The 26,465-nt window shown below is 44.1% G+C and overlaps 1 protein-coding gene across 1 annotated transcript in view; it reads left to right on the top strand.

Moving 5' to 3' along the window:
• The window catches only part of shoc2 (SHOC2 leucine rich repeat scaffold protein), a 148,535-nt gene that overhangs the window by 107,836 nt on the left and 14,234 nt on the right, over positions 1-26,465 (top strand). The window contains exons 4-7 of the mRNA XM_072479516.1: positions 6,105-6,235; positions 12,396-12,584; positions 15,061-15,183; positions 22,637-22,774. Of these exons, the coding sequence (XP_072335617.1) occupies positions 6,105-6,235; positions 12,396-12,584; positions 15,061-15,183; positions 22,637-22,774 (581 nt within the window). The remainder of the gene's footprint in view (positions 1-6,104; positions 6,236-12,395; positions 12,585-15,060; positions 15,184-22,636; positions 22,775-26,465) is intronic.

The raw sequence follows: 26,465 nt of genomic DNA, 5'->3' as shown, positions 1-26,465 counted from the left end.
GGAGCTTTGTAAAAGACTTTCAGGAATGCCCTTAAATGGGAGTGAGTGGGGTCTGGCTGCATGTTTTCATGTAACAACCCAAGCTTGTTTTAAGGAGTCTCCACATTACGAACATTCTTATCCTGGGGTTTAGTGCCACAATATGATTGGACTTGCTTGCCGGTGCTTTTGTCATTTTGCGGCTTTTTTCACCTGTAATAATGTGTAGGGAGATGATTTTTGACTATACTGATGTCCATTGTTTAATAATTGGCAGTAAATTGATACACACTAAGCTGTTTGTTATTGTAAGATCTCAATGCCTTCTATCTAAGGTTTAATTCACTAATCACTTGATCTAATGTTAAAAAAATTCTAATTGCTAGCTTTTCCCCAGATTGCATCAAAGTTGCTGTTTTAAGTGAAGCATATTTTACCCATTAGTGTACACAGGGCAGATTTTAAACAATAGAATTGAGCCACATCAGCTGTTTGGATTTCTGCATGTCACTGGTATTATGTATTTTAGACTTCAAAATTATTAGTTTTATATTGTTGATTTTGGAACTTTTTCTGTACTTCAGGGCTTAAAACATTTACTTTGTCTGCAGATTGCAGAATACCAAACTGCTAGCTGTTTATTTTTAAGCTGAGATGAATAGGTTGTTGAAGTTAAAGTCGGATGACTTTCCATAGAAGATTAATGTTAGTTTTGTATTCTTAAACCTTGGTTTCATTTAACAGGGCTTGATTATCACTGCTTTGCATATGGGTTTTTGAGGATAGTCAGAGGCTTTGCCCCAGGGTAGTGGGGTCAATTACTAGGGGGCATAGGTTTAAGGTGAGAGGGGCAAGGTTTAGAGTCGATGTATGAGGCAAGTTTTTTACGCAGAGGGTAGTGGGTGCCTGGAACTCGCTACCGGAGGAGGTAGTGGAAGCAGGGACGATAGGGACATTTAAGGGGCATCTTGACAAATATATGAATAGGATGGGAATAGAAGGATACGGACCCAGGAAGTGTAGAAGATTGTAGTTTAGTCGGGCAGCATGGTCGGCACGGCTTGGAGGGCCGAAGGGCCTGTTACTGTGTTGTACATTTCTTTGTTCTTTGATAACTGGCTGCTAGTAATGAAAAACCACTTGTGGAAATGCACATGTTTTTCCCCTACAGATTGTGTTCCAGAAAATTAACACACATTTTGTAGTTTACGCTAATCTGGTGACTGTATTGTCATTATTTAGACAACAAAATAACTTGAGGGATTTTACAAGTGAAAATGTATATATAATTGTGGTTAATTGAAGTTGGTGTGCGTGTGCGCGTGCGCGTGAAAGGGTTCCTAGTTTATCAGAGTAAATGCCAGAACAGCCTAAAATATTACTTGACGTGCAAGGATAGAAATTTGGAAAGGGTATTGAGTAATTGCATCAGCACACTGTATTGCACCTTTAGAATCTCTGACAAGTGCTCAGTTTGATGAAATCCTGTTCAGTTGACTTTGGTGGCCAGAATTGTCACTCGAACCAAGCTGCTTCTAATTTGGTATTGATTTAGTTCCGGGGCCACATTGTGACATTTTAATATAATCAGCCAATGATTTAACTTCTTTGAGAAGGTGACCAAACAGGTAGACGAGAGTAAAGCAGTCGATGTGTATATGGGTTTCAGTAAAGCGTTTGATAAGGTTCCCCACAGTAGGCTATTGCAGAAAATACGGAGGCATGGGATTGAAGGTGATTTAGCGGTTTGGATCAGAAATTGGCTAGCTGTAAGAAGACAAAGGGTGGTGGTTGATGGGAAATATTCAAGCTGGAGTCCAGTTACTAGTGGTGTACCACAAGGATCTGTTTTGGGGCCACTGCTGTTTGTCATTTTTATAAATGACCTGGAGGAGGGCGTGGAAGGATGGGTGAGTAAATTTGCAGATGACACTAAAGTCGGTGGAGTTGTGGACAGTGCGGAAGGATGTTGCAGGTTACAGAGGGACATAGATAAGCTGCAGAGCTGGGCTGAGAAGTGGCAAATGGAGTTTAATGCAGAAAAGTGTTGAGGTGATTCATTTTGGAAGGAGTAACAGGAAGACAAGAGTACTGGGCAATGGTAAGATTCTTGGTAGTGTGGATGAGCAGAGAGATCTCGGTGTCCATGTACATAGATCCCTGAAAGTTTCCCCCTGGGTGGATAGGGTTGTTAAGAAGGCGTATGGTGTGTTAGCTTTTATTGGTAGAGGGATTGAGTTTCGGAGCCATGAGGTCATGTTGCAGCTGTACAAAACTGGTGCGGCCGCATTTGGAGTTTTGCGTGCAGTTATGGTCGCCACATTATAGGAAGGATGTGGAAGTATTGGAAAGGGTGCAGAGGAGATTTACCAGGATGTTGCCTGGTCTGGAGGAAAGATCGTATGAGGAAAGGCTGAGGGACTTGAGGCTGTTTTCGTTAGCGAGAAGAAGGTTAAGAGGTGACTTAATAGCGGCATACAAGATGATCAGAGGATTAGATGGGGTGGACAGTGAGAGCCTTTTTCCTCGGATGGTGCTGTCTAGCACGAGGGGACATAGCTTTAAATTGAGGGGAGATAGAAATAGGACAGATGTCAGAGGTAGGTTCTTTACTCAGAGTAGTAAGGGCATGGAATTCCCTGCCTGCAACAGTAGTGGACTCGCCAGCATTTAAATGTTCATTGGATAAACCTATGGATGATAGTGGAATAGTGTAGATGGCTTTAGATTGGTTTCACAGGTCGGCGCAACAGCGAGAGCCGAAGGGCCTGTACTGCGCTGTAATGTTCTATTGTTCAATTTAATCAGGAATATTCTGAGCGTGGCAATGGTAGTTTATTCTGTAGCTGGAGAAATGTTTTATTTTGCTGATGGTATAATTTCACAACTTGATGGAATATAAATTTTTGGGGGTAGGGGAGCGGTGGGGGAAGAAGAAAGGCATCTCTAGCTACAGGAAAGGCATGAATCTTGCCTCTAACTCTGGCTTATTGACTCTGCCCCCTTGACTTCCACCAGAGGAATTGGGAGCTCTCAGGAATACTGTTAAAATCATTATTTAGAATTTGCATGTTTTTTCGTGGAAATCGGTGGTTGAATCTTGGAGTTTGAGTAAAAGACCTTCGGTAACCTGACGGGAGAGGTGTAAACCTGGAAGTGAGACTTTGGAAGTAGTGGAGGGCAAGCCTAATTTAAAAGATGATTTGAAAGTGTGACTTTTGAAAGTGGAATTTGAAATAACTGGTGTGGAAGCCGGGGTTCAGTGTGACATGGTGCCTCACAGAATGCATGTCATTGTGTGTGTTGGGGGGGGGGGGGGGGAGGCTGTAGTTGTGAAGTCAAGGGGAGAGTGACGAAGTATTGTATCAGCCAATGTTTTTCTTGTTGATTCACGATGCTGTGCCTCTGTTCCTCTACATTTTATTTGGAAAAAGTAAAATTTATGGTCCTTTGACCCAGGGTTCCGTTCTGGGATCTTCCTGTCCAGTTTAATTTGGAAAAATATTTTCAAATTTTAACCATGAAACATATCACACACACAAATTCACAAAATACACCCGTCCCGGTAAAACATCAACTGGGATCATAACAAAAGCAAGAAGGCAGTATGAGAGACGAGTTTTGTCTGAACTGGATCCAGCACCCTCGTGCTTGCAGTGCCCGATAACATGCCAGGATTAACAATGACCATTTTTGTTGTGAAACGAGCTGTTGGTAATCACTTGATTTCCTAAGCAGTGTTCTCTCAGTCCAGTTAGGCAGTATGTGCTACACCACCAGACCAATGAATGTAGGTAAAGACTAAATGTTGACTTGTAGAAGAGAGGTAAATCTTACTTTTAGTCTCCTTTATGCAATACACACTCCGTACTGCACTGTAGTCTAGGTTTAGATTTGGTGCTCAATCCTTTGGAGTAGAACTTCAACCTATAATGGAATGACTTGGGCAAGACTACTATCAACTGAGACACAAGTGGTGCTAGCTTATAGATTGGTTTATCTTCACAATTTTGTTGTTGAAATATTTAAAACCTCTGCAATGTTCTCCATTTTCCACAAAGCGTTATCCCTTTAGGTCATCTTAGTTGCTGATATTCTACCTCATTTGGTAGTTGGACTTGTTATTTAACTTTTTAGAGATGTTTTTGAACTATTTTGAATGTCACAAACAGGAAATGGTCAAGTCTACTCTTTGGCAGATATCTGAAAACAATTTTCAGTTGATAAATCTACAAACAGCATTTCCTGTGTGTTTTGAGCTGCACGACATTAAAATTACTTTTTTACACTGTCTTTTGCTTATCTAGAAATGGTATTATAACAACGATAGTTTAACATTCTTGAGCGCAGTAAAACATTTTTAATGCCAGTTGGTAGCACTCATCTCTGACTAAGATTGTGGGTTCAAATGTATTTGTGCAGACAAATCTAGGTACTGAGAGCTGCACTGTCACAGGTGCCGAGGTCCAATGAGGTGAAAAGATCCCGTGTCCGTATCTTAAAATCCAAAGGAGAATAATCCTTGGAGTTCCAAGCAGGAGAGTTATTCCTGGAGTCCTGCAGATACTTGCCTATCTGGCGAGTATCACCCTGCTCTTTGTGGAAGCTTGCTCTGTGTAGATTGGCTGCTGAGTTTCTTACAATACAGCAGTGGCTGCAATTCAGAGCACTTGGGATGTTCCACATGTCATGAAAGGCACAATATGAAAGCAAGACATTTACTTTTTTCCAATTGGCAGTTGTCATCGTGGCTGACAATTTAACCAAATTAATTAAAGATAACTTTTGCTACTGGTCATTATCTATCTGCTAGTTTCTGCTGGAAAGTTTGTTTGTGCAGTTTGAATGACTATCGAGGAAACCTGAAAGAAAATTTAGCGCACAATTGTGACTTTAATACTTTCATGCTTTCTCTTAGTCAAAGTTATGGCCTAGGCATGCACTACTTAATATATGTATTTTTATGAGTCTTGATAGACTTGTGGCACAGTGAAGTAATTCAGTGTAATTCCATTTAACCATGTTGAATTGGGATGTCCTGATGTGTTGATCTGAACCATTATTGAAGAGGAATAGAAGTTGAAGTAGGAAATAGATTTTATCATTGTTGCAGAATTTTAATCTTGTAGGATCAAAACATTGTCACATTGCAGTTATTTTTAAATTGAAAGCCCCTTTGGTTTATCGCAGATGGGTTTCAGTGGTTTTAAATTCTTTAAAAATTGCACTTGTGAAAGTCAGGTCATGTGGTCCAGTGTACAACTACACAAATGGCAGTTGCCCAAGAGTTGTGCTCTTCGTGTACTGACATAGGAAGTGTGGTCTACTTTCAAGACGGGTAAATTGTCGGGTGGGCAACAGTGGCCTTTTTAGAAGGGGGTTTGCTTTCTCTGATCAGAAAATCAGTTATTGAAGGAAGGAGCCACAAAATACATTGATTGAATATAAAATTGTAACAACGCAGATTGAAAACTACTGAGTTTATTTCAGCGAGTAACTGGTGAATTTGTTTATATTTGCTCGTCTTTAGATGGGTTGGTTGAGCCAAGTATCCCTTAACCCACTTGTGAAGAATAATTCATTGCGCTCAATAGCTCATTGGGATTGAAGGGTTAATATCCATCTTTAAAGCCAGAATGTTTTTAAATGAAAGGGTGTGATCTATTGGATGAAAACATGTTGCAATAGATTTGAGTACTCTTGGATAGTTACTTTAATGAATAAGCATCAGGAGGGGGAAAATAGTTCAGGGTGCTGGCCCAGTGAAACTGCTCTTGTGGCGAGCTAATGCAGGTTTAACAGACTTGAATGACCTCCTTCAGTGCTGCAACCATCTATGTTTCTTCTGTAATACGTAGAACCTGCAGAACATTATTTATGTTCTACATTGGCATATTTTAAAGTTGTAATTAATTTATAGCAAGTTTTAATGTTGGACCATTTTCATACTGACTTATTTACATAGTGTAATTCAAAAAGTTGGTGTTGTACATTGTGATTTGAACTTTGTACATTAACCATTCTTTTAGATTACTTGCTGTAAGGTCTACTGTTCCCCACCTAATATCTTTGTGTACGCAAATTGCAAATGACCGATATAACCTAGAACTTTTAACACCTTGCAGGTAATTTGTCCAGTTTGAGTCGGTTGGGGCTGAGGTACAACAGACTGTCAGCTGTACCCAAATCATTGGCGAAATGCAGTGAGCTGGATGAACTTAATCTAGAGAATAATAACATCTCAACATTACCTGAGGTAAGAAATAGATAGAAAATTGCTAAAACGTTCTGAAAATGATATATTTTTTATTGGAATAACTTGATGGTCTTTTTTTCATAGAATTTACCGTGCAGAAGGAGGCCATTCGGCCCATCGAGTCTGCACTTGGAAAGAGCGCCCTACCTAAGCCCATACCTCCACCCTATCCCCACACCTCCACCCTATGCCCGTAACCCCACCTAACCTTTTTTGGACACTTAAGGGAAATTTAGCATGGCCAATCCACCTAACCTGCACATCTTTGGACTGTGGGAGGAAACCGGAGCACCCGGAGGAAACTCATGCAAACACTGGGAGAACGCGCAGACTCCACACGTTCTTCTCACCACACCTCGGCACCTTGAAAGAATGGTGGAAGCAGTTGTTTGGTAGCACGTTTTTTCAGCAATGGTGGAAGAACTCTTCTGAAAGTGAAATCAGAATTTTAAGAATATTTGATTTTAAATTTGGATACCTTCCCGAGCTAGAACCACTAGTAACCGGACAGAAGGAAGCGATTGTCAGCAATCGGAAATTATCCTAGATCAATCATTTGAATTTTTTCCCTTTTCCCCGGAATGCTAGAGGTCTGGAAACGAATCTTATTTCACTACTTCAGCGTATGGATGGAGTCATAGAGGTTTACAGCATGAAATAAGGCCCTTAGGCCCAACTTGTCCATGCCACCCAGTTTTTACCATTAAGCTAGTCCTAATTGCCTGCATTTTGCCCATAACACTCTATACCCAACTTTCCCATATTAGGAATGGAAATCCCCAAGTGAAAATCATGCCCCTAGACCAACGACTATGCAGTGTTTTTTTTTGGCCAGAGCTTGTGCAACATGAAATGATAAAATACTGGAAATACAAACCTGGCATTGAGCATCTGTAGGGAGAAGACATGTTAATATTTTGGGTGTGTATTCTTCCAGTAGCTGAGATGTAAATACTAGTACAGTTTAAAAAAAATATATAGAGAGAAATGAAGGTGTAGAAACAGCAAATACTGTGTTCTCAAAATACTATGCACAACAGGGGGGTTCTTCAGGGCATGCCTTCAGGTGGCCAGATTCATGGCACTTTAGAAATATACCAAAAATGTTGGTTCGGATTAAACTAGTTATTATTGAGCGACGGTTTAAAAAAAACTATATATACTTAAAAGAAATAGATTATGCAATTGTGAACCACTGGTTAAAAAGAATTGATACTTTTTTTGCATTTAAATCTGACTTCCCTTGTGAAGGTGTTGGTGAGCTGCTGCCCTGAACTGCTGCAGTAAGTACCCCTACAGTGCTGTTAGGAAGTGATTTCAAGGATACTGACAGGGACAGCGATTATAGTTCCAAGTCGGGATGGTGTGTGGCTTAGATGTGAGCTTGCAGGTGGAGATGTTCCCATGCATTTGCTCCTCTTGCCCTTCTAGGTGGTAGAGGTTGCGAGGGTGCTTGGAAGTTGTCGGAAGAGCCGTGACAGGTTGCAATGCATCTTGCAGCTGGTGCACACTACTGCCACTGTGCCTCAGAAGGGAGTGAATGTTTAAGGTGATGGATGAGGTGCCCATCAAACAGACCACTTTGTCCTGGATGTTTAGAGCTTCTTGAATGTTGTTGGAGTTTCACTCATCCAGGCAAGGGGAGAGTATTCTAACACACTGCTGATTTGTGCCTAGTTAGTGATGGACAGACTTAAAGTCCGGAGGTGAGTTACTTCTCGGCCTCTTGCCTTTTCTTGTAGCCACTGTATTTACGTGGCTAGTCCAGTTCAGTTTCTGGTCACCCTTAGGGTGTTGATAGTGGGCATTCAGCAATGGTACTGCCATTGATGTCAAAGGGTGATGGTTCAATTCTCTTGTTGGATATGGTCATTACTTGGCACTTGAATGGTGTTAATGTTCCTTTCCACCCTACAGTCCAAGCCTGAATGTTGTCCAGGTCTTGTTGGATATCGACACTGATTGCTTCAGTATCTGCCATGTTCTCAAATAATACTGACCATTGTGCAAATATCCCCACTTCTGACCTTATGGGAGGAAGGTTGTTGATGAAAGAGTTGAAGATGGTTGGTCTGAGGACACTACCCCAAGGAATTCCCACAGTAACATCCTGGGACTGAGAATGATTACCTTGCAACAACCACGACATCTTTCTTTGTGCTAGGTATGACTCCAACCACTGGGAAGAATGTTTCCATGGATTCCCATTGACCAGTTTTCCTAGGGCTCCTTTATGCCATTTTCAGTCAAATGCAGCCTTGATGTCGAGGGCAGTTAATTTGTCCATGTTTGGACTAAGGCTGCGATGTGGTCAGGAGCGGAGTGCCCCTGGTGGAACCCAGGTTATTGCTAAGTAAGTGCCACTTGATAGCACTGTTGCTGACCCCTTCCGTCACTGATCAAGAGTAGACAGATGAGGTGGTAAATGACTGGGTTGGATTTGTACTTTTTGTGGACAATTTTCCACATTTCTGTGTTGATCCTAGTGTTACACCTGTGCTGGAGCACCTTGATTGGACGTGCAGCTACTTCTGGAGGTTTTCATGCCCATGTTTGATTTGACCTCATGGGGTCCAAGGTCGGTGCTGCCACCTCTACTGGGTGTGTTCTGCCAGTGGGGCAGGAGAAGGCCAGAGATGTTGGTGCCTGGGTCATAGTTATACTCACCGAATCAAACCCTACAATGTCAGGCATGACTAGTTTGTGGGCTAGCTCTCTCAATTCTGGCACAAGCATCCAGGTGTTGATAAGGAGGACTTGACCAGGTCAAGAGGGCTGGGTTTTCTTTTGTCGTTTCAGGTGCCTAAGTCCATGCTGGGTGCACTGCCTCTTTTCATTTCTTTTTACAGACTTTGTAGCAATTTGATGCAGCTTAGTAACTTGCTCGGCCATTTCAGAGGACATTTAAGAGGATATTGCTGTGGGTCTGAAGTCACATGTAGGCCAGACCAGATATGGCCGACAGATGTCTTTCCCTAAACGGCATTGTGAACTACAGTTTGACCATTAGACTAGCTTTTAATTCCAGATTTATTAATTCAATTTGAATTCCACCAACTATGGTGATGAGATTTAAACTTGTGACCCTATGGCATTAGCCTGAGTCTCTCTGGATTGCAAGGTCAATGACATTACCATTATGTCACCACATCTCCAAGATTTACCAACAATAATAATCAACAATAAGTATAAACAACAATAACTTGTTAGTGTCACAAGTAGGCTTACATTAACACTGCAATGAAAATCCTGCAATCTTTTGAAACTACCAACGTGGATACTTTTCTAAAGTATCTGGAGTGACGCCGTGTAATTCTTTAGGTGGTTATTTGACTGCACTGGAAAGACCACTTAAAATTGGATAGTGCCTTTAACATAACGTCCCAAAGCACTTTGCAGGAGCACTATAAAACACAATATGACACAGAGCCAGTGTCCTAAAGAAGGTAAGCAAGGTTGAAGAGGAACCATGTAGGGGTGGAATTTCAGAGCTTGGGGCTAGGCAACTGAAGGCACCGCAACTACTCTTGGAGCGATTAAAATCTGGGAGACAGAGGAGTCCAGAATTAGTTGAGTGCAGCTATCTCATACCATTAAGAGACTGGAGAAGATTAGGGGTGTGAGAGGCTAGGCCACAGAGGGACTTAAAAATAAGGATATAAGTTTCCAAAGGCAAGAAGTTGCTTGGCTGTGCGTGTGGAGGTCAATGAGCTCAGGGAATAATGAATGGGATTTGATGCAAATTAAGAAACCAGCAATAGAATTTTGGATGAGCTTATGGAGAGTAGAATGTGGGAGACCAGCAAGGAGTGCATTGGAATAGTCACATTTACTGGTAACACAGGCATGAATCAGGGTTTCAACAGTAGATGAGCTGAGACCAGAGCAGCAGTGGACAATGTTATGGAAGTGGAAATAGATGGTCTTCGTGATATGTGGTCAGAAGCCGATCTCTGCGTCAAATGTGATACTCAGATTGCGAACAAGACTATTTAGGTGTTGGAAACTTCCACGGAGAGGGATGGATTTGGTTGATGGGAAACATAGTTTGGAGCAGGGACCAACCAAACTAGTTTCAGTCTTTTAAAATATTTAATTGGAGGAAAATTATGCTCCTCTAGTACCAGATGTTAGATCATGAGTCCAATAATTCAGGAGTCTAGCGTGGTGGTGACAGGGCAGAGCTGAGTTTTATCAGTATAAAAGTGAGAACTAATGCTGTATGTTCAGCTGAAGTTGCCAAGGGGAAACATGTAGATGAGAAATCAGAGGGGACCAAGGATAGATCCTTGGTGAACACCAGAAGGATTCGAACATGGGAGTTATAGGAAAGATAGGAGAGGCGATTCGACTTAGGAGGTGACACAGTCAAGAACTTTGGAGAAGAAAGGAAAGCATGAAATTGAATGGTAGTTCACTTGGACATGGGTCAATGGAAGTAATGGCAGCAAATTTGAAAGAAAGAGACGACACCTTTTGAAAGCAAAGTCTCAGTGAATTGAGGATAGTTTTTTCCAAGAACATATGGAAAAAGGTTGGGCTGGGGCACAGAAGGGGAATGCGAACGGTGAGTGATGCAAGGCAGTGATCGGAGATGGACTTTATCTGTGATTGATATAATGGAAATAGTGAGACCAAGTAAGATGGAAAGGTCAAAGTGATGATTCTGAATGTGGGTAGGGTGTTTACATGGAGGGAGAGATATTGGAAAGATAAGAGGGCAGTGAATTCAGAAGAAGGAGAGTACGAGTTGAGATGGCAGTTGTATTTGCAGTGTCTTTCAGGGCAAAGACTGACAGAGGGAAGCACTGAAGATATCTTGATGAGAAGATGTTTATCATACTTGGGAGGGCAGTTGTGAATGCTGATTTTGAATGAGTGGTGAGAGTGTTTGAACAAGCTGCGATGCTCATAGCGAGTGAAAAATGCTAGAGGTGTAGTGAGCCAGGTCAAAGCATGATGTGGTGATGAACACCACATTAATGTCACAGTGACGGTACCTGTTGAGCAGCTATTTAAAATCCATTTGTTCTTGAGCTGTACAACTTGCTGCCACTGCTTTTTAAGAAAAGTTAACAGTAAGTAAATAATGTTTTATTAGTGTCACGAGTAGGCTTACATTAACACTGCAATGAAGTTCCTGTGAAAATTCCCTAGTCGCCACTCTCCGGCGCCTGTTCGGTTACACTGAGGGAGAATTCAGAACGTCCAATTCACCTAACAAGCATGTCTTTTGGGACTTATGGGAGGAAACCGGAGCACCCGGAGGAACCCCATGCAGACACAGGGAAAACGTGCAGACTCCACACAGAGTGACCAAAACCAGGAATCGAAGCCGGGTCCCTGGGACTGTGAAACAGCAGTGCTAACCACTGTGCTACTCTTTGCTTTAGTTAAACTAGTACTCACTGGTGGTTCCTATTTGAAACTAACTTTAGAATGGACTGTTTCAGTGTCTAATGCCAGTGTTCAACAGCCCTCTGTCTAAACCATAAAGCACAAAGTTAAAACAAACTTGTCTTCTGTCTTAAATTAGCTACTTCATCACAGTTGCCCCAGCTAAATAAAGATTTCACTGAAATTTGTGCAAAATTAACTGTAATCGTCTGGTAAAGCTGAGCATGAACTTTTGACTCAACCATACACTGCAGAAAAATGAGGACCCATTTATATTACTGATTTTGTTTGTATGAGAATGGAGCTAGCTGGCTTTGCAGATGGATTCTGTAGCCTTGGGTCCGATGCAATAACAGTAAGGCAAAAGCCAAGGTTGCTTTTTTCCCCACAGTTCTGATTTTGTAAATTTCCTACATGTTGCTCGATACACTAAGCAACACTCTCGGGAAAGCTGAACAATAGTTTTGACACTTTGTTGGGCATACTCTTGTCATGAAATAATGTAAACTTTCTAACTTTGAACATCAATGTTGGTTAATTTCAATGGAAACTTGTGGAGAGAAATCTAGTTTAATCCTTAAATAATGTGAAGAAAGTGCCCATATTAAAATGCTTCCCATTGCAAGGGTTTCTTTTTTAAAAAAAAAAAGTTTGGTTAAATTTCTGACGGATTAAGGCGAATTGTTTGCCACAATTGTTGGACATGTTACTTTAAAAAATACAGACTTTTCTGTATTAAAATATTCTTCCCACTTCCCTGCAGGGTCTTCTATCAAGTCTTGCAAACTTGACCAGTTTAACATTAGCGAGGAATTGCTTCCAGTCATACCCAGTTGGCGGACCCTCGCAGTTTTCAACAATCTACTCTCTCAACATGGAACACAACCGTATCAATAAAATACCTTTCGGAATCTTCTCCAGAGCAAAAGTGTTGAGTAAGCTGAACATGAAGGTAGGTAGTAATGCCTAGAGGCTACGGGAAGTGGCTCAAATCAGATTCTAAAGTTTGATTCTGCCACAAGAAAGCTCTGAATGTTTTGTATTGCAAACAACTAAGGTGGAAACTGGATGAGAAGTCGCTTCATAAAATATTATCCAAGTTTTTGATTCAGACAATTTATTTTGTCTTAATAATATGCTTATATTGCTGTTGACGTTATCCTTCGTGCATTTTGCTGCTGTTCACAACTGATGTATTTTGAAGTTTCAAGTTTATGAAAACAATTTATTATGTGCAGAGTTTTCGAACTATAATAGTAATAATCTTTATTGTCACAAGTAGGCTTACATTAACACAGGTATGAAGTTACTGTGAAAAGTCTCTAGTCGCCACATTCCGGCACCTGTTCGTGTACAGGAGAAAGAATTCCTCCCTTTTCCTTTTGGGACTTGTGGGAGGAAACCGGAGCACTCGGAGGATACCCACGCAGACACTGGGAGAACATGCAGACTCCACACAGACAGTGACCCAAGCCGGGAATCGAACCTGGGAACCTGCTACCCACTGTGCTACCGTGCCGCCACTAACTGCCCCTTTTCAGCTAAAAAAAACTAACTGTCCCTTTTCAGCTATCAGATATATACTGGAGTGTAGAGTATACATGCATATTGAGAATAGACTGAAACCTAACCTATTCTAGTTCTTTGGCTTGACCATTTACAATTTTTCGAAGCATTATTATAGGACTTGATCATTCTTGGCTTTTATATTTGGCTGTAGCTAATTTCCAAGACTCCCATTTTCTCATTGTCTGTCCACTTTAACTTAACTGTCTTGCACACTAAATTTGGCAATTATGCTGTGTTTTATATACAAATTTAGATGAGTCATTTGTCAAAGATCTGTCATTGTTAAAATAGTTTCTACTCAACTCATATTAAAACGGTATTTTGATCAACTGTCATCATTTTAGCAGGCGTGAAAGTGAGTTTTCTTCAATGTGGCTGTAAAGAGATCTACCTTGTGGTAAGACAGGTTGGCATTTATGCATTTTACAATTGCTCTATTTCCCTTCTCCCAGTCAACTATTTGACTGTTGGACTGTCCAACGTAACAAATAATGACACCTGGATTCGTTATTCAAGTGTAACTTAAGTGAAGCTGATCAAGGAAAGGGAATATGAATGCAAGCTAGTGAGAAACATAAAGGTGAACTATAAACTTTTCTGTAGGTGTGAAAAGGACAAGATTACCAAGGACAAATTAATGTGCATGACAGGCACAGACAGAGAATTTCTAATAAAGAATAGTGAAATGGTGGAGAAATTAAACAATTACTTCGTATCTGTCTTTGTGGAGGAAGATGCAGAACATTTCCCAGAAATACGAGGGAACCAAGAGGCTTGTGAAAATGAGGAACTGAAAGAAGTTAGTATTGATACAGAGATAGTAACTGAACTATTAATTGCATTGAATGTTGATAAATCCCCTAGACCTGAAAAGCTACATCCCAGAGTGTTTAAGGAGGTGGCTAAAGAGATGATGGATGCATTGGTGGTTTCTTTCAAAATGCTATAGATTCTGGAAAGGTTCCTGCATATTGGAAAGTAACAAATATAATCCTATTATTTAAGAAGGGAGGGAGAGATTAAACTGAAAACTACATACCTGTTAGTTTGACATTAGTAGGGAAAATAGCAGGATATATTATGAAGGGTATGATAACTAGACACTAGGAAATAATATGATTTCGCAGAGTCAACATGGATTTGAAAGGGAAATCCAGTTTGACAAACCTGCTGGAACTTTTTGAGGATGTTACTTGCAGCATCGCTAAAGGAGAACAAGTCAATGTGGATTTTTGATAAGGTCCCACAGATGAGTTTAGTAAACACAATTGGAACACAATGGATTGGGGGTAATGGTGTGGATTGAGAATTGGCTAACAGCGAGAAAACCATGTGGGAATAAATGGATCATTGTCCGGATGGCAGGCAGTTACTAGTGGGGTACCTGGGTGGCACGGTAGCACAGTGGGTAGCACTGTTGCTTCACAGCTCCAGGGTCTCGTGTGCGATTCCCGGCTTGGGTGGTCACTGTCTGTGTGGAGTCTGTGGCCTGTGTGTAGTCTGTGGCTACTAGGGGCTTTTCACAGTAACTTAATCGCAGTGTTAATATAAGCCTACTTGTGACAATAAAGATTATTATTATTATTATAAAGATCAATACTATTCTGCTGTTCACAATCTATCTAAATGATTTGGGTATGGGGACCAAATGTAATGTTTCCAAATTTGCTGATGTCACAAAACTGACACACTTAGTGCATATAAAATACCAAGTTACTTTTTAATCTATTACTGGAAGGCTTTCAAATTTCTCAAGTTAAATATAGGCTTGATCGCAAAGCAGTTGTTCTAATACTAATGAACCAACTTTGATTTTTATTTCTGGTTGAATGACCAAATCCATCTCCTGGTCTCCATAGGACAATCAGCTAACTTCACTTCCATTGGACTTTGGAACCTGGACAAGCATGGTAGAACTGAACCTTGCCACAAACCAACTCACAAAGATCCCAGAGGATGTGTCAGGACTGGCTTCCCTGGAGGTGAGAAAGCTAATCACAACATTCTCCTCAATGCTGAACGGCTTCACTCTACATTTATTGAAGTTGTAGAAACTAGTTTGGTAGTGCACGTGGGTGGATGTTAGCTGAATTGCTGAAAATGAATCCTTTCAAACTGCTGAACCTCTTGTGCAGTAAGGCTGTGTATCCATGTGTCCGATGATGCCATGAATTAAAATTGGGACCCTGTATCTTAAAACGTGAATAGTCACCAGTGTTCTCTTTTGTGCCCTATGTCTGTCCCTTCCATTTGTTTTACTGTCTTGTGATGATATTTCTGTTGTTAACGTATTTTCGGAGTGAAGCAGGAAACCCTTTTCCATTTTTAGTTAGTAAGATTGAATTGTTCATGGGTTGATTTGACTAACTGACTAGAACAACATGAGATCAATTCATTTACTGTGCAGCAAGCAATGATGTATGATTTGGAGAGCGGGCAACATGAGTAAATTCTTCATTCAGGTTAAATATTACTTCAGATAGAAAACCTTAACAGATTGAACATTGAATTTAAATCTACAAAGCTCACCAGAAGTATCCTTGACCAGTTTGCTGTTCAACAGCTAAAGGCACAGTTTTCAAGATGTTCTTGATTTCCCAATCCATCAAACCAACGGGCTCACCAAGTGACCAGAAAAAGTATTGTAATACTAAAGCTCTAAAACCAGCTTGAGGCTTATAGAGTTGAAAGCGCTGCCTTGTAATTAATCTTATTAGCTATTTTGTGCAAGAATGGCCAATGCAGCTGTATAATTAAGAGCATGGTTGTGTATTGAACACAAGAAATAGGAGCAGAAAAAGTCCATATGGCCTGTCGAACCTGCTCCAGTATTCATTTTTTATTTTTAAAATATATTTATTACGATTTTTAACACAATTTTTCACCCTTACAAACAACCCCCCCCCCCCCCCCCCCCGTAACAAATAGAAAGAAAACGCACATAGCAAGACATAAACATGATAAAACGATATGTTACAGAACTTTGTACATTGGATTCCTCCCGTACATGTCAGTTTTCCAGATCCCTCATGTATTTTCTTGCTCAAAGACCCCCCAGACAGCCCCCCCCCCCCCCCCCATCAGGGTTGCTGCTGCTGCTGACCGACCTTCATCTAACGCTCCGCGAGATAGTCTAGGAACGGTTGCCACCGCCTGTAGAACCCCTGCGCAGACCCTCTCAAGGCAAACTTTATCCTCTCTAACTAGATAAACCCTGCCATATCATTTATCCAGGCCTCTACGCTGGGGGGCTTCGCCTCCTCCCACATTAGCAAGATCCTTCGCCTGGCTACTAGGGACGCAAAGGCCAGAATGCCGGCCTCTTTTGCCTCCTGCACTCCCGGCTCGTCCACTACTCCAAATATTGCTAGCCCCCAGCTTGGCTTGACCCGGACTTTCACCACCTTGGATATTGTTCCCGCCAGTCCCCTCCAGTGCCGGGCATGACCAAAACATATGGACATGGTTTGCCGGGCTTCCTGAGCACCTCCCACATCTGTCCTCTACCCCAAAGAACCTACTCAGCCTCGCCCCTGTCATGTGCGCTCTATGAACCACCTTAAACTGTATCAGGCTAAGCCTGGCACACGAAGAAGAGGAATTAACCCTACTTAGGGCATCAGCCCATAGCCCCTCCTCAATTCCCTCCCCCAGCTCCTCCTCCCATTTACCCTTCAGCTCCTCTACCAACGCCTCCCCCTCTTCTTTCATCTCCTGGTATATCGGCGACACCTTGCCCTCTCCGACCCATACACCCGAGATCACCCTGTCTTGAATTTCCTGTGCCGGGAGCAACGGGAATTCCCTCACCTGTCGCCTCACAAACTCCCTCACCTGCATGTATCTGAAAGCATTTCCCGGGGGTAGCCCAAACTTCTCCTCCAGTGCCCCTAGGCTCGCAAACGTCCCATCAATGACCAGGTCCCCCATTCTTCTAATCCCTGCTCTATGCCAGCTTTGAAACACCCCATCCAGCCTCCCTGGGACAAACCGATGGTTACCCCTGATCGGGGACCACACCGAGGCTCCCATTGCACCCCTGTGCCGTCTCCACTGGCCCCAGATCTTTAGCGTTGCCGCCATCACCGGACTCGTGGTGTACCTTGTCGGCGAGAGCGGCAGCGGTGCCGTCACCAACGCCCCCAGGCTCGTTCCTTTTACAGGACGCCATCTCCATCCTCTTCCATGCCGCCCCTTCTCCCTCCATAACCCACTTGCGGATCATCGCCACATTTGCTGCCCAGTAGTAGCTCCCCAGGTTTGGCAGCGCCAACCCTCCTCTGTCCCTACTGCGTTCCAGGAACCCTCTCCTTACTCTCGGGGTCTTATTCGCCCACACAAACCCCATAATACTCCTGCCTACTCTCTTAAAAAAGGCCTTCGTGATCACGATGGGAAGGCACTGAAATACAAACAGAAACCTCGGAAGGACCACCATTTTGACCGACTGCACTCTACCCGCCAGCGAGAGCGGTAACATGTCCCATCTTTTGAAATCCTCCGCCATTTGCTCCACCAACCTCGTCAGATTCAGTTTATGTAGGGCCCCCCAACTCCTGGCTATCTGGATCCCCAGATACCCGAAAGCTCCCCTCCGCCCTCCTCAGCGGTAGGTCCCCTATCCCTCTTTCTTGGTCCCCCACCATGTACTACAAAGAGCTCACTCTTCCCTACATTAAGCTTATAGCCCGAAAAATCCCCAAACTCCCTTAGAGTCTGCATGACCTCCACCATCCCCTCCACTGGATCCGCCACATACAGCAACAGGTCGTCTGCATAAAGCGACATTCGATGCTCCTCTCCCCCTCGGACCACCCCCCCTCCATTTCTTAGACTCCCTTAATGACATGGCCAAGGGTTCAATTGCTAATGCAAACAACAGGGGGCACCCCTGCCTCGTACCACAGTACAGCCGAAAATACTCCGACCTGCACCGATTCGTAACCACACTCTCCACCGGGGCTCTGTAAAGGAGCTTAACTCAACTAATAAACCCTTCCCTGAACCCAAACCTACGCAGCACTTCCCAGAGGTGCTCCCACTCTACTCGGTCAAAGGCCTTCTCCGCGTCCATAGCTGCCACTATCTCCGCCTCTCCCTCCACCGATGGCATCATTATCACGTTTAGGAGCCACCGCACATTGGTGTTTAGCTGCCTACCCTTTGCAAATCCCGTCTGGTCCTCGTGAATCACCCCCGGGACACAGTCCTCGATCCTCGTAGCCAGCACTTTTGCCAGCAACTTAGCATCCACGTTGAGCGAGATCGGCCTGTACGACCCACATTGCAGTGGGTCCTTGTCCCGCTTCAGGATCAAAGAGATCGTCGCCTCCGACATTGTCGGGGGCAGGGTCCCTCACTCCCTTGCCTCATTAAAAGTCCTCACCAGCAGCGGGACCAACAGGTCTACGTACTTCCTATAGAACTCAACCGGGAACCCCCAGCCACCTCTTGCTCCTCCACCCTCGGAAACCTCAGTTGGTCCAAGAATAGTCTCATCCCCTCTTCCCCTGCTGGGGGCTGGGATCTGTACAGCTCCTCATAGAAGGCCTTGAATGCCTCATTTACTTTCGTCGCACTCCGCACCGTAGCTCCCCTTCCATCCTTGACTCCACCTATTTCCCTCGCTGCCATCCTCTTACGGAGCTGGTGTGCCAGCATCCGACTCGCCTTCTCCCCATACTCATACATCGCCCCCTGCGCTTTCCTCCACTGTGCCTCTGCCTTCCCTGTGGTCAACAGGTCAAACTCCGTCTGGAGACGTCGCCTTTCCCTAAGTAATCCCTCTTCAGGGGCCTCTGCGTATCTCCTGTCCACTCTTAAAATCTCCCCCACTAACCTCTCCCTTTCCATGTCCTCTATCTTCTCCCTATGAGCCCTGATGGAGATTAGCTCTCCCCTGATCACCGCCTTCAGCGCCTCCCATACCACCCCCACCTGCACCTCCCCGTTGACGTTGGCCTCCAAGTACCTTTTGATACACCCCCTCACCCTCCGACACACCGCCTCATCTGCCAGCAGTCCCACATCCAACCGCCACAACGGGCATTGGTCCCTCTCCTCTCCCAACTCCAGTTCCACCCAGTGCGGGGCGTGATCTGAAATGGCTATGGCCGAATACTCCGTTCCCTCCACTTTCGGGATCAGCGCCCTGCCCAGAACAAAAAAAATCTATCCGGGAGTAGGCTTTGTGCACGTGGGAGAAAAACGAAAATTCCCTGGCCTGTGGCCTGGCAAACCTCCGCGGGTCCACCCCCCCCCCCCCCCCCCATCTGATCCATAAACCCCCTAAGCACCTTGGCCGCAGCCGGCCTCTTTGCGGTCCTACGTCTGGAGCGATCCAGTGCTGGGTCCAACACCGTATTAAAATCCCCACCCATGAGCAAGCTTCCGACCTCCAGGTCCGGAATGCCGTTATCACGTTATCAGCCGGATTGGGGGGGCCTCTTCTCCCCGCCCCCCCCCCCCCCCCCCACCACTAGCCATCTCCTTTTCTAGGCCAGTCCCGTGCCCGCGCTGCCCTCGCCCTCCAGTCCCCCAGACGGGAGACCCCCGCCCCGACCACCTCTTCTATGTCCCATTCCCCTTCGGCCAGTGCAGCAGCAACCCTATTTCCCCCCCCCAGTTAGACCCGTGTCTAACTCTTTTGCCCCCCCCCCCCCCCCCCCATAGCACTCCCGTAAGTCAGCTGACTCCTGCTGACCCTGGCTTCCCCCGCCGTCCCATTGACCCCCCCCCCCCCCCCCCCCCCCCCCTCCCGTGTGGGAATCTCCCAATCGGTGTGCGCTCCTCCATTCTCCCCCCCCTCCGTCCTTCCCTAGCGCGGGAAATAGCCCGCGCTTTCCTAAGCCTGCCCCGCCCCCTCAGGTGCAGCTCCTGTCACGGCCTTGTCTCATTTCCCCCATCCCCGAGCCTCCTCTCCCTGCAGCACCAGCGCCCACCGTCTCGTACGGTCTTCTCACCCGGTCCCTTTCCCCATCCCCATCCACCCCCCAGCCTGTGGAACATTTCCTGCGCGTGATTAACACCCTATGTACAACAAACATCAAACATCCCCCCCCCACCCTCTCAAACCCTCAGTTTGAGTCCAACTTTTCAGTTTGAATAAAGGTCCAAGCCTCCTCAGGCGCTTCAAAATAGTGATGTTGATCCTTGAATGTGACCTACAATCGCGCTGGCTGCAGCATTCCGAATCTCACTCCTTTCCGGTGCAGCACCGCCTTGGCCCGGTTCAAACCCGCTCTCCTCTTTGCTACCTCCATGCTCCAGTCCGGGTATATTCGGATCTCCGCATTCTCCCAGCTGCTGCTCCGCTCTTTCTTGGCCCATTTCAAGACCCTCTCTCTGTCCGTGAAACGGTGAAACCTCACCACAATCGCCCTTGGCGGCTCATTAGCCTTGGGCCTCCTCGCCAGCACCCGGTGTGCCCCATCCAGCTCCAACGGCCTCGAAGGGGCCTCCGCGCCCATCATCGACTCGAGCATCGTGCTCGCATATGCCCCGGCATCGGCCCCCTCCACTCCTTCAGGGAGACCCAGGATCCGAGGATTCTTTCTCCTCGACCTGTTCTCCAGGTCTTCGAATCTTCCCGCCCACCTCTTGTGCGGCGCCTCGTGCGCCTCCACCCTCACCGCCAGGCCCAAGATCTCATCCTCGTTCTCATTAACTTTTTTCTGCACCTCCTGGATCTTTACCTCGTGGGCCTTCTGGGTCATCCCTAATCCTTCAATCGCCGACAGCATAGGCGCCAGCATCTCTTTCCGCAGCTCCTCAAAACAGCGCTTAATGAACTCTTGCAGCTCCGGTCCACATTCCACTTTATCTCTGGCCGCCGCCATTTTGTTTTTCTTCCCTCGCTTCTCCCGCTGCTCCAACGCTGCTTTTTTGGCTGTTTCGCTTCTTGTCCGATCCATAAACGGTGAAGGGGGGACCTCACTCTCCACTTCCCACACGGAACGTCTTCAAAAAATTCCCGTTGGGGCTCTTCTAGAGAGCCCGAAAGTCCGTGATCGCGGGAGCTGCCGAATTGTGCGGCTTAGCTCCGCATCACCGCAACCGGAAGTCCTGCTCCAGTATTCATTATGAATAGGCTGATTTCGGGCATCAACACCACTTCCCTGTCCGTTCCCTATATTCCTTGATTCCCTGGGACCAAAAATCTGACTGTTCCAGCCTTTTAAGTGTATTCAATGATGGAGCATCCTGTGGCTCTGGGGCAGGCAATTCCAATGATTCGTAACCCTTTGAGTGAAATAATTTCCCTTCATCTCCGTCCCTTATCCTGAGACAGAAACCATGTTTTAGATTCCCCAATCCGCAGAAATAATTTCTCAGCATCAACTCTATCCCCAAAACCCCTTAACCTAACCTACGCATTCATGGGCACCCAAGGGGCAATTTAGTATGGCCAATTCACCTAAACTGCACAAGTTTGGACTGTGGGAGGAAACCGGAGCACCCGGAGAAAACCCACGCAGACACTGGGAGAATGCGCAAACTCCACACAGACCGTCACCCAAGGCTGGAATTGAACCCAAGCCTCTGGCACTGTGAGGCGGCTGTGCAAACCACTGTGCCACCATACTGCCCCCAGTGCTGTTCCCTCATTAAATCGGGGCCATCATAGCAATATGGGTTTGGAGAGAGAGCTTGATTCTTACTGCAGCAGGTTGACACTTCACAAATAGTATACATCCACAAAGTGTGGCTTTCCTCATTACAAACTTGTCTGAATTCAATGTTCAACCCTTAACATAACTCAATCCTCAATCCCAACTGTGAAAGAAAAAAGCAAATGTTTGAAATGAAACAGACCATAGAAAGATGTCAAGGCACAGTGCCAGCATGCAATCTTTTGTGTGGTGATACTTTTGTGTTTGATTTTTGTTTCTTTTTTTGTAACAGCACTGAATAAAATTACACACGAAAGCTAGACACAAATTTATCCAGAAACCTCAACTGCCACATTCCTGATCCATCATCTTTCTGCTTCCTTGCAAAATCTGTACTGAAAATGCTGTAAATCCTCTCTTCCCATTTTTCTTCACTCCTGATCATTCAATCGCTTGTTCTCCTGATGATAAAGGTCATCTTTTTTTACTCTAAACAGTTCTTGCTAATCTTGCCAAATAATCTTCCTGTTACTATGTTCTACCACTGTCAACGCTCCAGTGTTCGGATTCTAAGATGGCTTCTGCTCCAAATGGTGTGTATCCGTTTTTCATTATGATGTGCTTTCGAGGTTTCCCCTGTCCTGTTGTCTCTGCTTTATCCTGGCAAGTTACCCTCCCAGGGTGATATGCTAATTTAGTCGTCTTAGTTTGTGATTTTTTTTCACACCCAAGTGCTCCTTTAATGAGCAAGTGGGAAAGCCAGATGATAGTTAATGGTATGAAATTCAGGACTTTACTGACCCATGCAATGGTTTTTGTTCAGGTTCTCATCTTATCAAATAACCTCCTTCGCAAACTGCCACATGGCATTGGGCACTTAAGAAAACTGAGAGAGTTGGACTTGGAAGAAAATAAGCTTGAATCTCTTCCAAATGAAATTGCTTATCTTAAGGATCTGCAGGTGAGTGTTTTGAATCAAAGTCCAAGTAAACTAGCCGGCCTTCCTTCATATTTTTTTTCTATTGTGCCCAAGCTTATGCAACGTTATCTCTGCTTCAAGTTTGTTTCATACTTTAATTCTTGGCAGTCACAGGGATTGGAACCAGTGCATATCGTTAAAAAAAATGTATACACAAAACTGCATAACTGCCGAAGTGGAATGACGAACCTTTGGAATTGTTTATCCTGGATTTACCATTGTAAATATTACTACAGTTAATGTAGTTTGAAATCTTCAGTGCCCTGAGGCCATTTCCCTCATCCTATTTGGAATGTACAGAATCAGGACTTATTAAATTGTCACATGCAACTTGCGTGAAAGGTACAATGTCACAATTTGCTACATGCTAAATTGCGGATATGTTTGGTTATCCCAGACAATAAGAATGTTACATATCATGAAGTTTAAAAATAGAATGTGATCTCTAACTTTGAATTTGAAAATTTATCCTTGATTTCTTTCAAATTGCCAAGTTTTATGTTGGGTAATATGTACGGTAAACTATCTACATGTATAATTGAATGACTTATTCAAACTAGAAAGAAGGGGTCACAAATATTGGTGCTGTTGTGCAAATTCAAATTTGAGAATTGCTATTGCTGATTGAAAGTTTTGCTCACGAACTTCATGAAGTGAAGTCTATAATGGAATTAATTTTTATCATGCAATGAGTGAAAAGAAAGTTAGGTAAAAACGCTGAGTATCAGCTGAATAATTTGTTGGATAGCACTGTTCATTAAATGTCAAATTGACATCTCTGTTTTAAAAATGGAAAGTATCTCCATAAAAACCTAATGTTTTTTGTGGGAGATCTTATAGTCCTGGCAGGTGGAGTCAAGTTAGCAAGACAAATCATCCATTTGAATTGCAACAATTTATGTTTATGTAGTCTTTTAATCTAATAAAATGTCACAATACAAGTTATGGCTCCAAGCCGCAGAAGGAGATTGTAGGTCAGATACTGAAAGCTTGGTCAAAGAGGCATGTTTTAAGGAATGTCTTAAAAGACAAAAATCAGGTAGAGAGGTGCATGCAGAGAATTCCAGAATGTGGGGCCGAGGTAACTGAATGTGCGACTGCTAATGGTGGAGCTATTACAATTGTGGATTGTCAAGAGCCCTTACTTAGATGAGTATGGGCATCTGAGGGTTCTGAAGCTGGAGGAGATTACAGAGATGAAGAGGAACCGGGCCATGGTGATTTGGGAACAAGCATGAAAAATTTAAAATCAGGATTGTTACAGAAAGGAGAGAGGTGCATAACTGAACTCCTTTATTTAATTTCTCTATGTCCGTACATGGAGGGACAAGCTCTGTTTGGATTGAATAAGAAGCTTAGTTTATTCAATAATTGAAACCTGGAAAGGGGGGGGGGGTGATCACAATTTGATAACCACACAAGTTTGCAGTAAGGCAGGGGGTTCACAAACTCTTAAGAGCTGTGGAACTCCTAGTGACCTCCTAAGTGCGTTGGGGAACCCCAAACATTCTCAATGTCAATGCCCCCTGTTTTTTTTCCCTGCTTCTCTTCTCCTCTCTTCTCTCCCCCCCCCCCCCCCCCCCCAAGTTCTGACACAACTTTCTTCTGGTCCCCTGCTCCGACCGACTCACCATTGATCTTCGCTGTTGGCTTAGGCTTTTATGTCCAGCAACAATATGATCAAAATATTTAAATGAGCCAGCCAGAGCAAGACCTCACAAAGCACTGAATGCTAATAGGCTGAGCTCTCTGGCCTATTTGTTTTCCATGCTTATTTTAAAATCCGGAGCACTGCAACTGGTATTGGCTGGTGATGTGGCAGCTGCCAGTATCACAGCTCCCTAGAGACGCTTCATGGATCCTGGTGATGCGTGGACCCCAGTTTGGGAACACGTTCATTTAAGGGGATAGGAAACAGTAAAAAGAACCACAGAAGTGGACATCATTGAGGGCAGCACGGTAGCATTGTGGATATCACAATTGCTTCACAGCTCCAGGGTCCCAGGTTCGATTCCGGCTTGGGTCACTGTCTGTACGGAGTCTGCACATCCTCCCTGTGTGTGCGTGGGTTTCCTCCGGGTGCTCTGGTTTCCTCCCACAGTCCAAAGATGTGCAGGTTAGGTGGATTGGCCATGCTAAATTGCCCTTAGTCTCCAAAATTGCCCTTAGTGTTGGGTGGGGTTACTGGGTTATGGGAATAGGGTGGAGGTGTTGACCTTGGGTAGGGTGCTCTTTCCAAGAGCCGGTGCAGACTCGATGGGCTGAATGGCCTCCTTCTGCACTGTAAATTCTATGATAATCTATGATTTGACGTGACTTCAAGAGTCCAGAAAGTCCAAATCCGGAAGAGATTTCCTCACAGAGGAAAGGTTCCTGGGTGAAGGCAGAAATGCAAAACCGGTTCAGGCGGGTTCCTGGCTAAAGGCAATGTTGCCATAGTGAAATCACATCGCTGTTCAGAGACTTGTTTTGCTTGACGGAGGATGGCCAGTGGCTTCCAGAGAAGCATGCTTGGAGGAGGGCCTGATGGAGGTTGCATGGTCAGCCTGGAGTCCTGCTGTTGGATGTTTGCAGGTTGGAGATAAATCAACAAACTGGTAGATTCTGAATTCTCTTGAGTATATAGAGATTTCAAAATGGTCACTCTAGCCACTCCTTCCACAATGAATTTCTAAAGGGATGTTTAATTGGTGCCTGGGTCTGGCTTTGATTTGGTGGCTTATATATTCCTGCTGTTAGCCTTTTAAAGAGACATTATCCATATTGATGACCCTGCTCCGGATAACTGCTGTCTTCGTAGACCCTCTACTCCGCTAGAGGGGTACGCTTTATAGAGATGCAAATGATGCCCATATCCTTTCAATAATTAGATTTTGAAATGGACCTTGAAACTCACAGATGCGATTCCATGAGTGGTATGTCAGTCCCTGTCTTTAGTGCAATAATGCTTTAGTGGTCACCGTATAATTTCAGGTGACTTGTGACAGTCATCTTTTAGTTCAGAAAAGTTTATTAAATGATTTTTAAAATATAGTTTGATTTACATAGATTATGATATCTTTCATCTCTGAAGGACATGTCAAAGGTGATAATTGACTGGGAGCTGATGTAGTTCAATGAGCATAGGGTTGATGAATGTTTGGGATTTAGTGCAATTTTAAGGCATGATGTTTTGGAAGACCTCCAGTTTGTGGAGTTTAGATTGTAGGAGACGAGCCTCTCCTGGAATAATCAAATCCAGAGGTAATGAAGGCAGGAATGAGGGTTTCAGCAGCAGATGGCTGAGACAGGCAAAGTAAGGTACTGTTACATAGGTGGAAATAGGTGGTCTAAGTGATGGTATAAATATGTTAATAGATTAACAATATAGAAATTAAACATGGTTTTATTCTTCATAAAGAAATTCATTCTTCAAAATGATTTGCATGTGAAAGCGATATGAGGTTGAATTGCATGTTGCTTAAATTGGAGTAACGGAGAAACAGACTAGAGGCTAAATGATGTTTGCCTTGATTTATTTCTCTTAATTTATTTGAATAAATGTTATAGGAAGCATTTGGAAATCCTCTTCGCAAATGGATTGAAACCTTGAATTAATACATCAGTAGTGATTCTAATGAAAACTCCCAAAGTTTATATTGAAGCTCCATCTTGTATGATAATGATATCTGAG

The sequence above is a fragment of the Scyliorhinus torazame genome, chromosome 16, assembly GCF_047496885.1.
Source record: "Scyliorhinus torazame isolate Kashiwa2021f chromosome 16, sScyTor2.1, whole genome shotgun sequence".
Taxonomy (NCBI): domain Eukaryota; kingdom Metazoa; phylum Chordata; class Chondrichthyes; order Carcharhiniformes; family Scyliorhinidae; genus Scyliorhinus; species Scyliorhinus torazame.
This window is presented reverse-complemented; position numbering and strand designations above follow the sequence as displayed.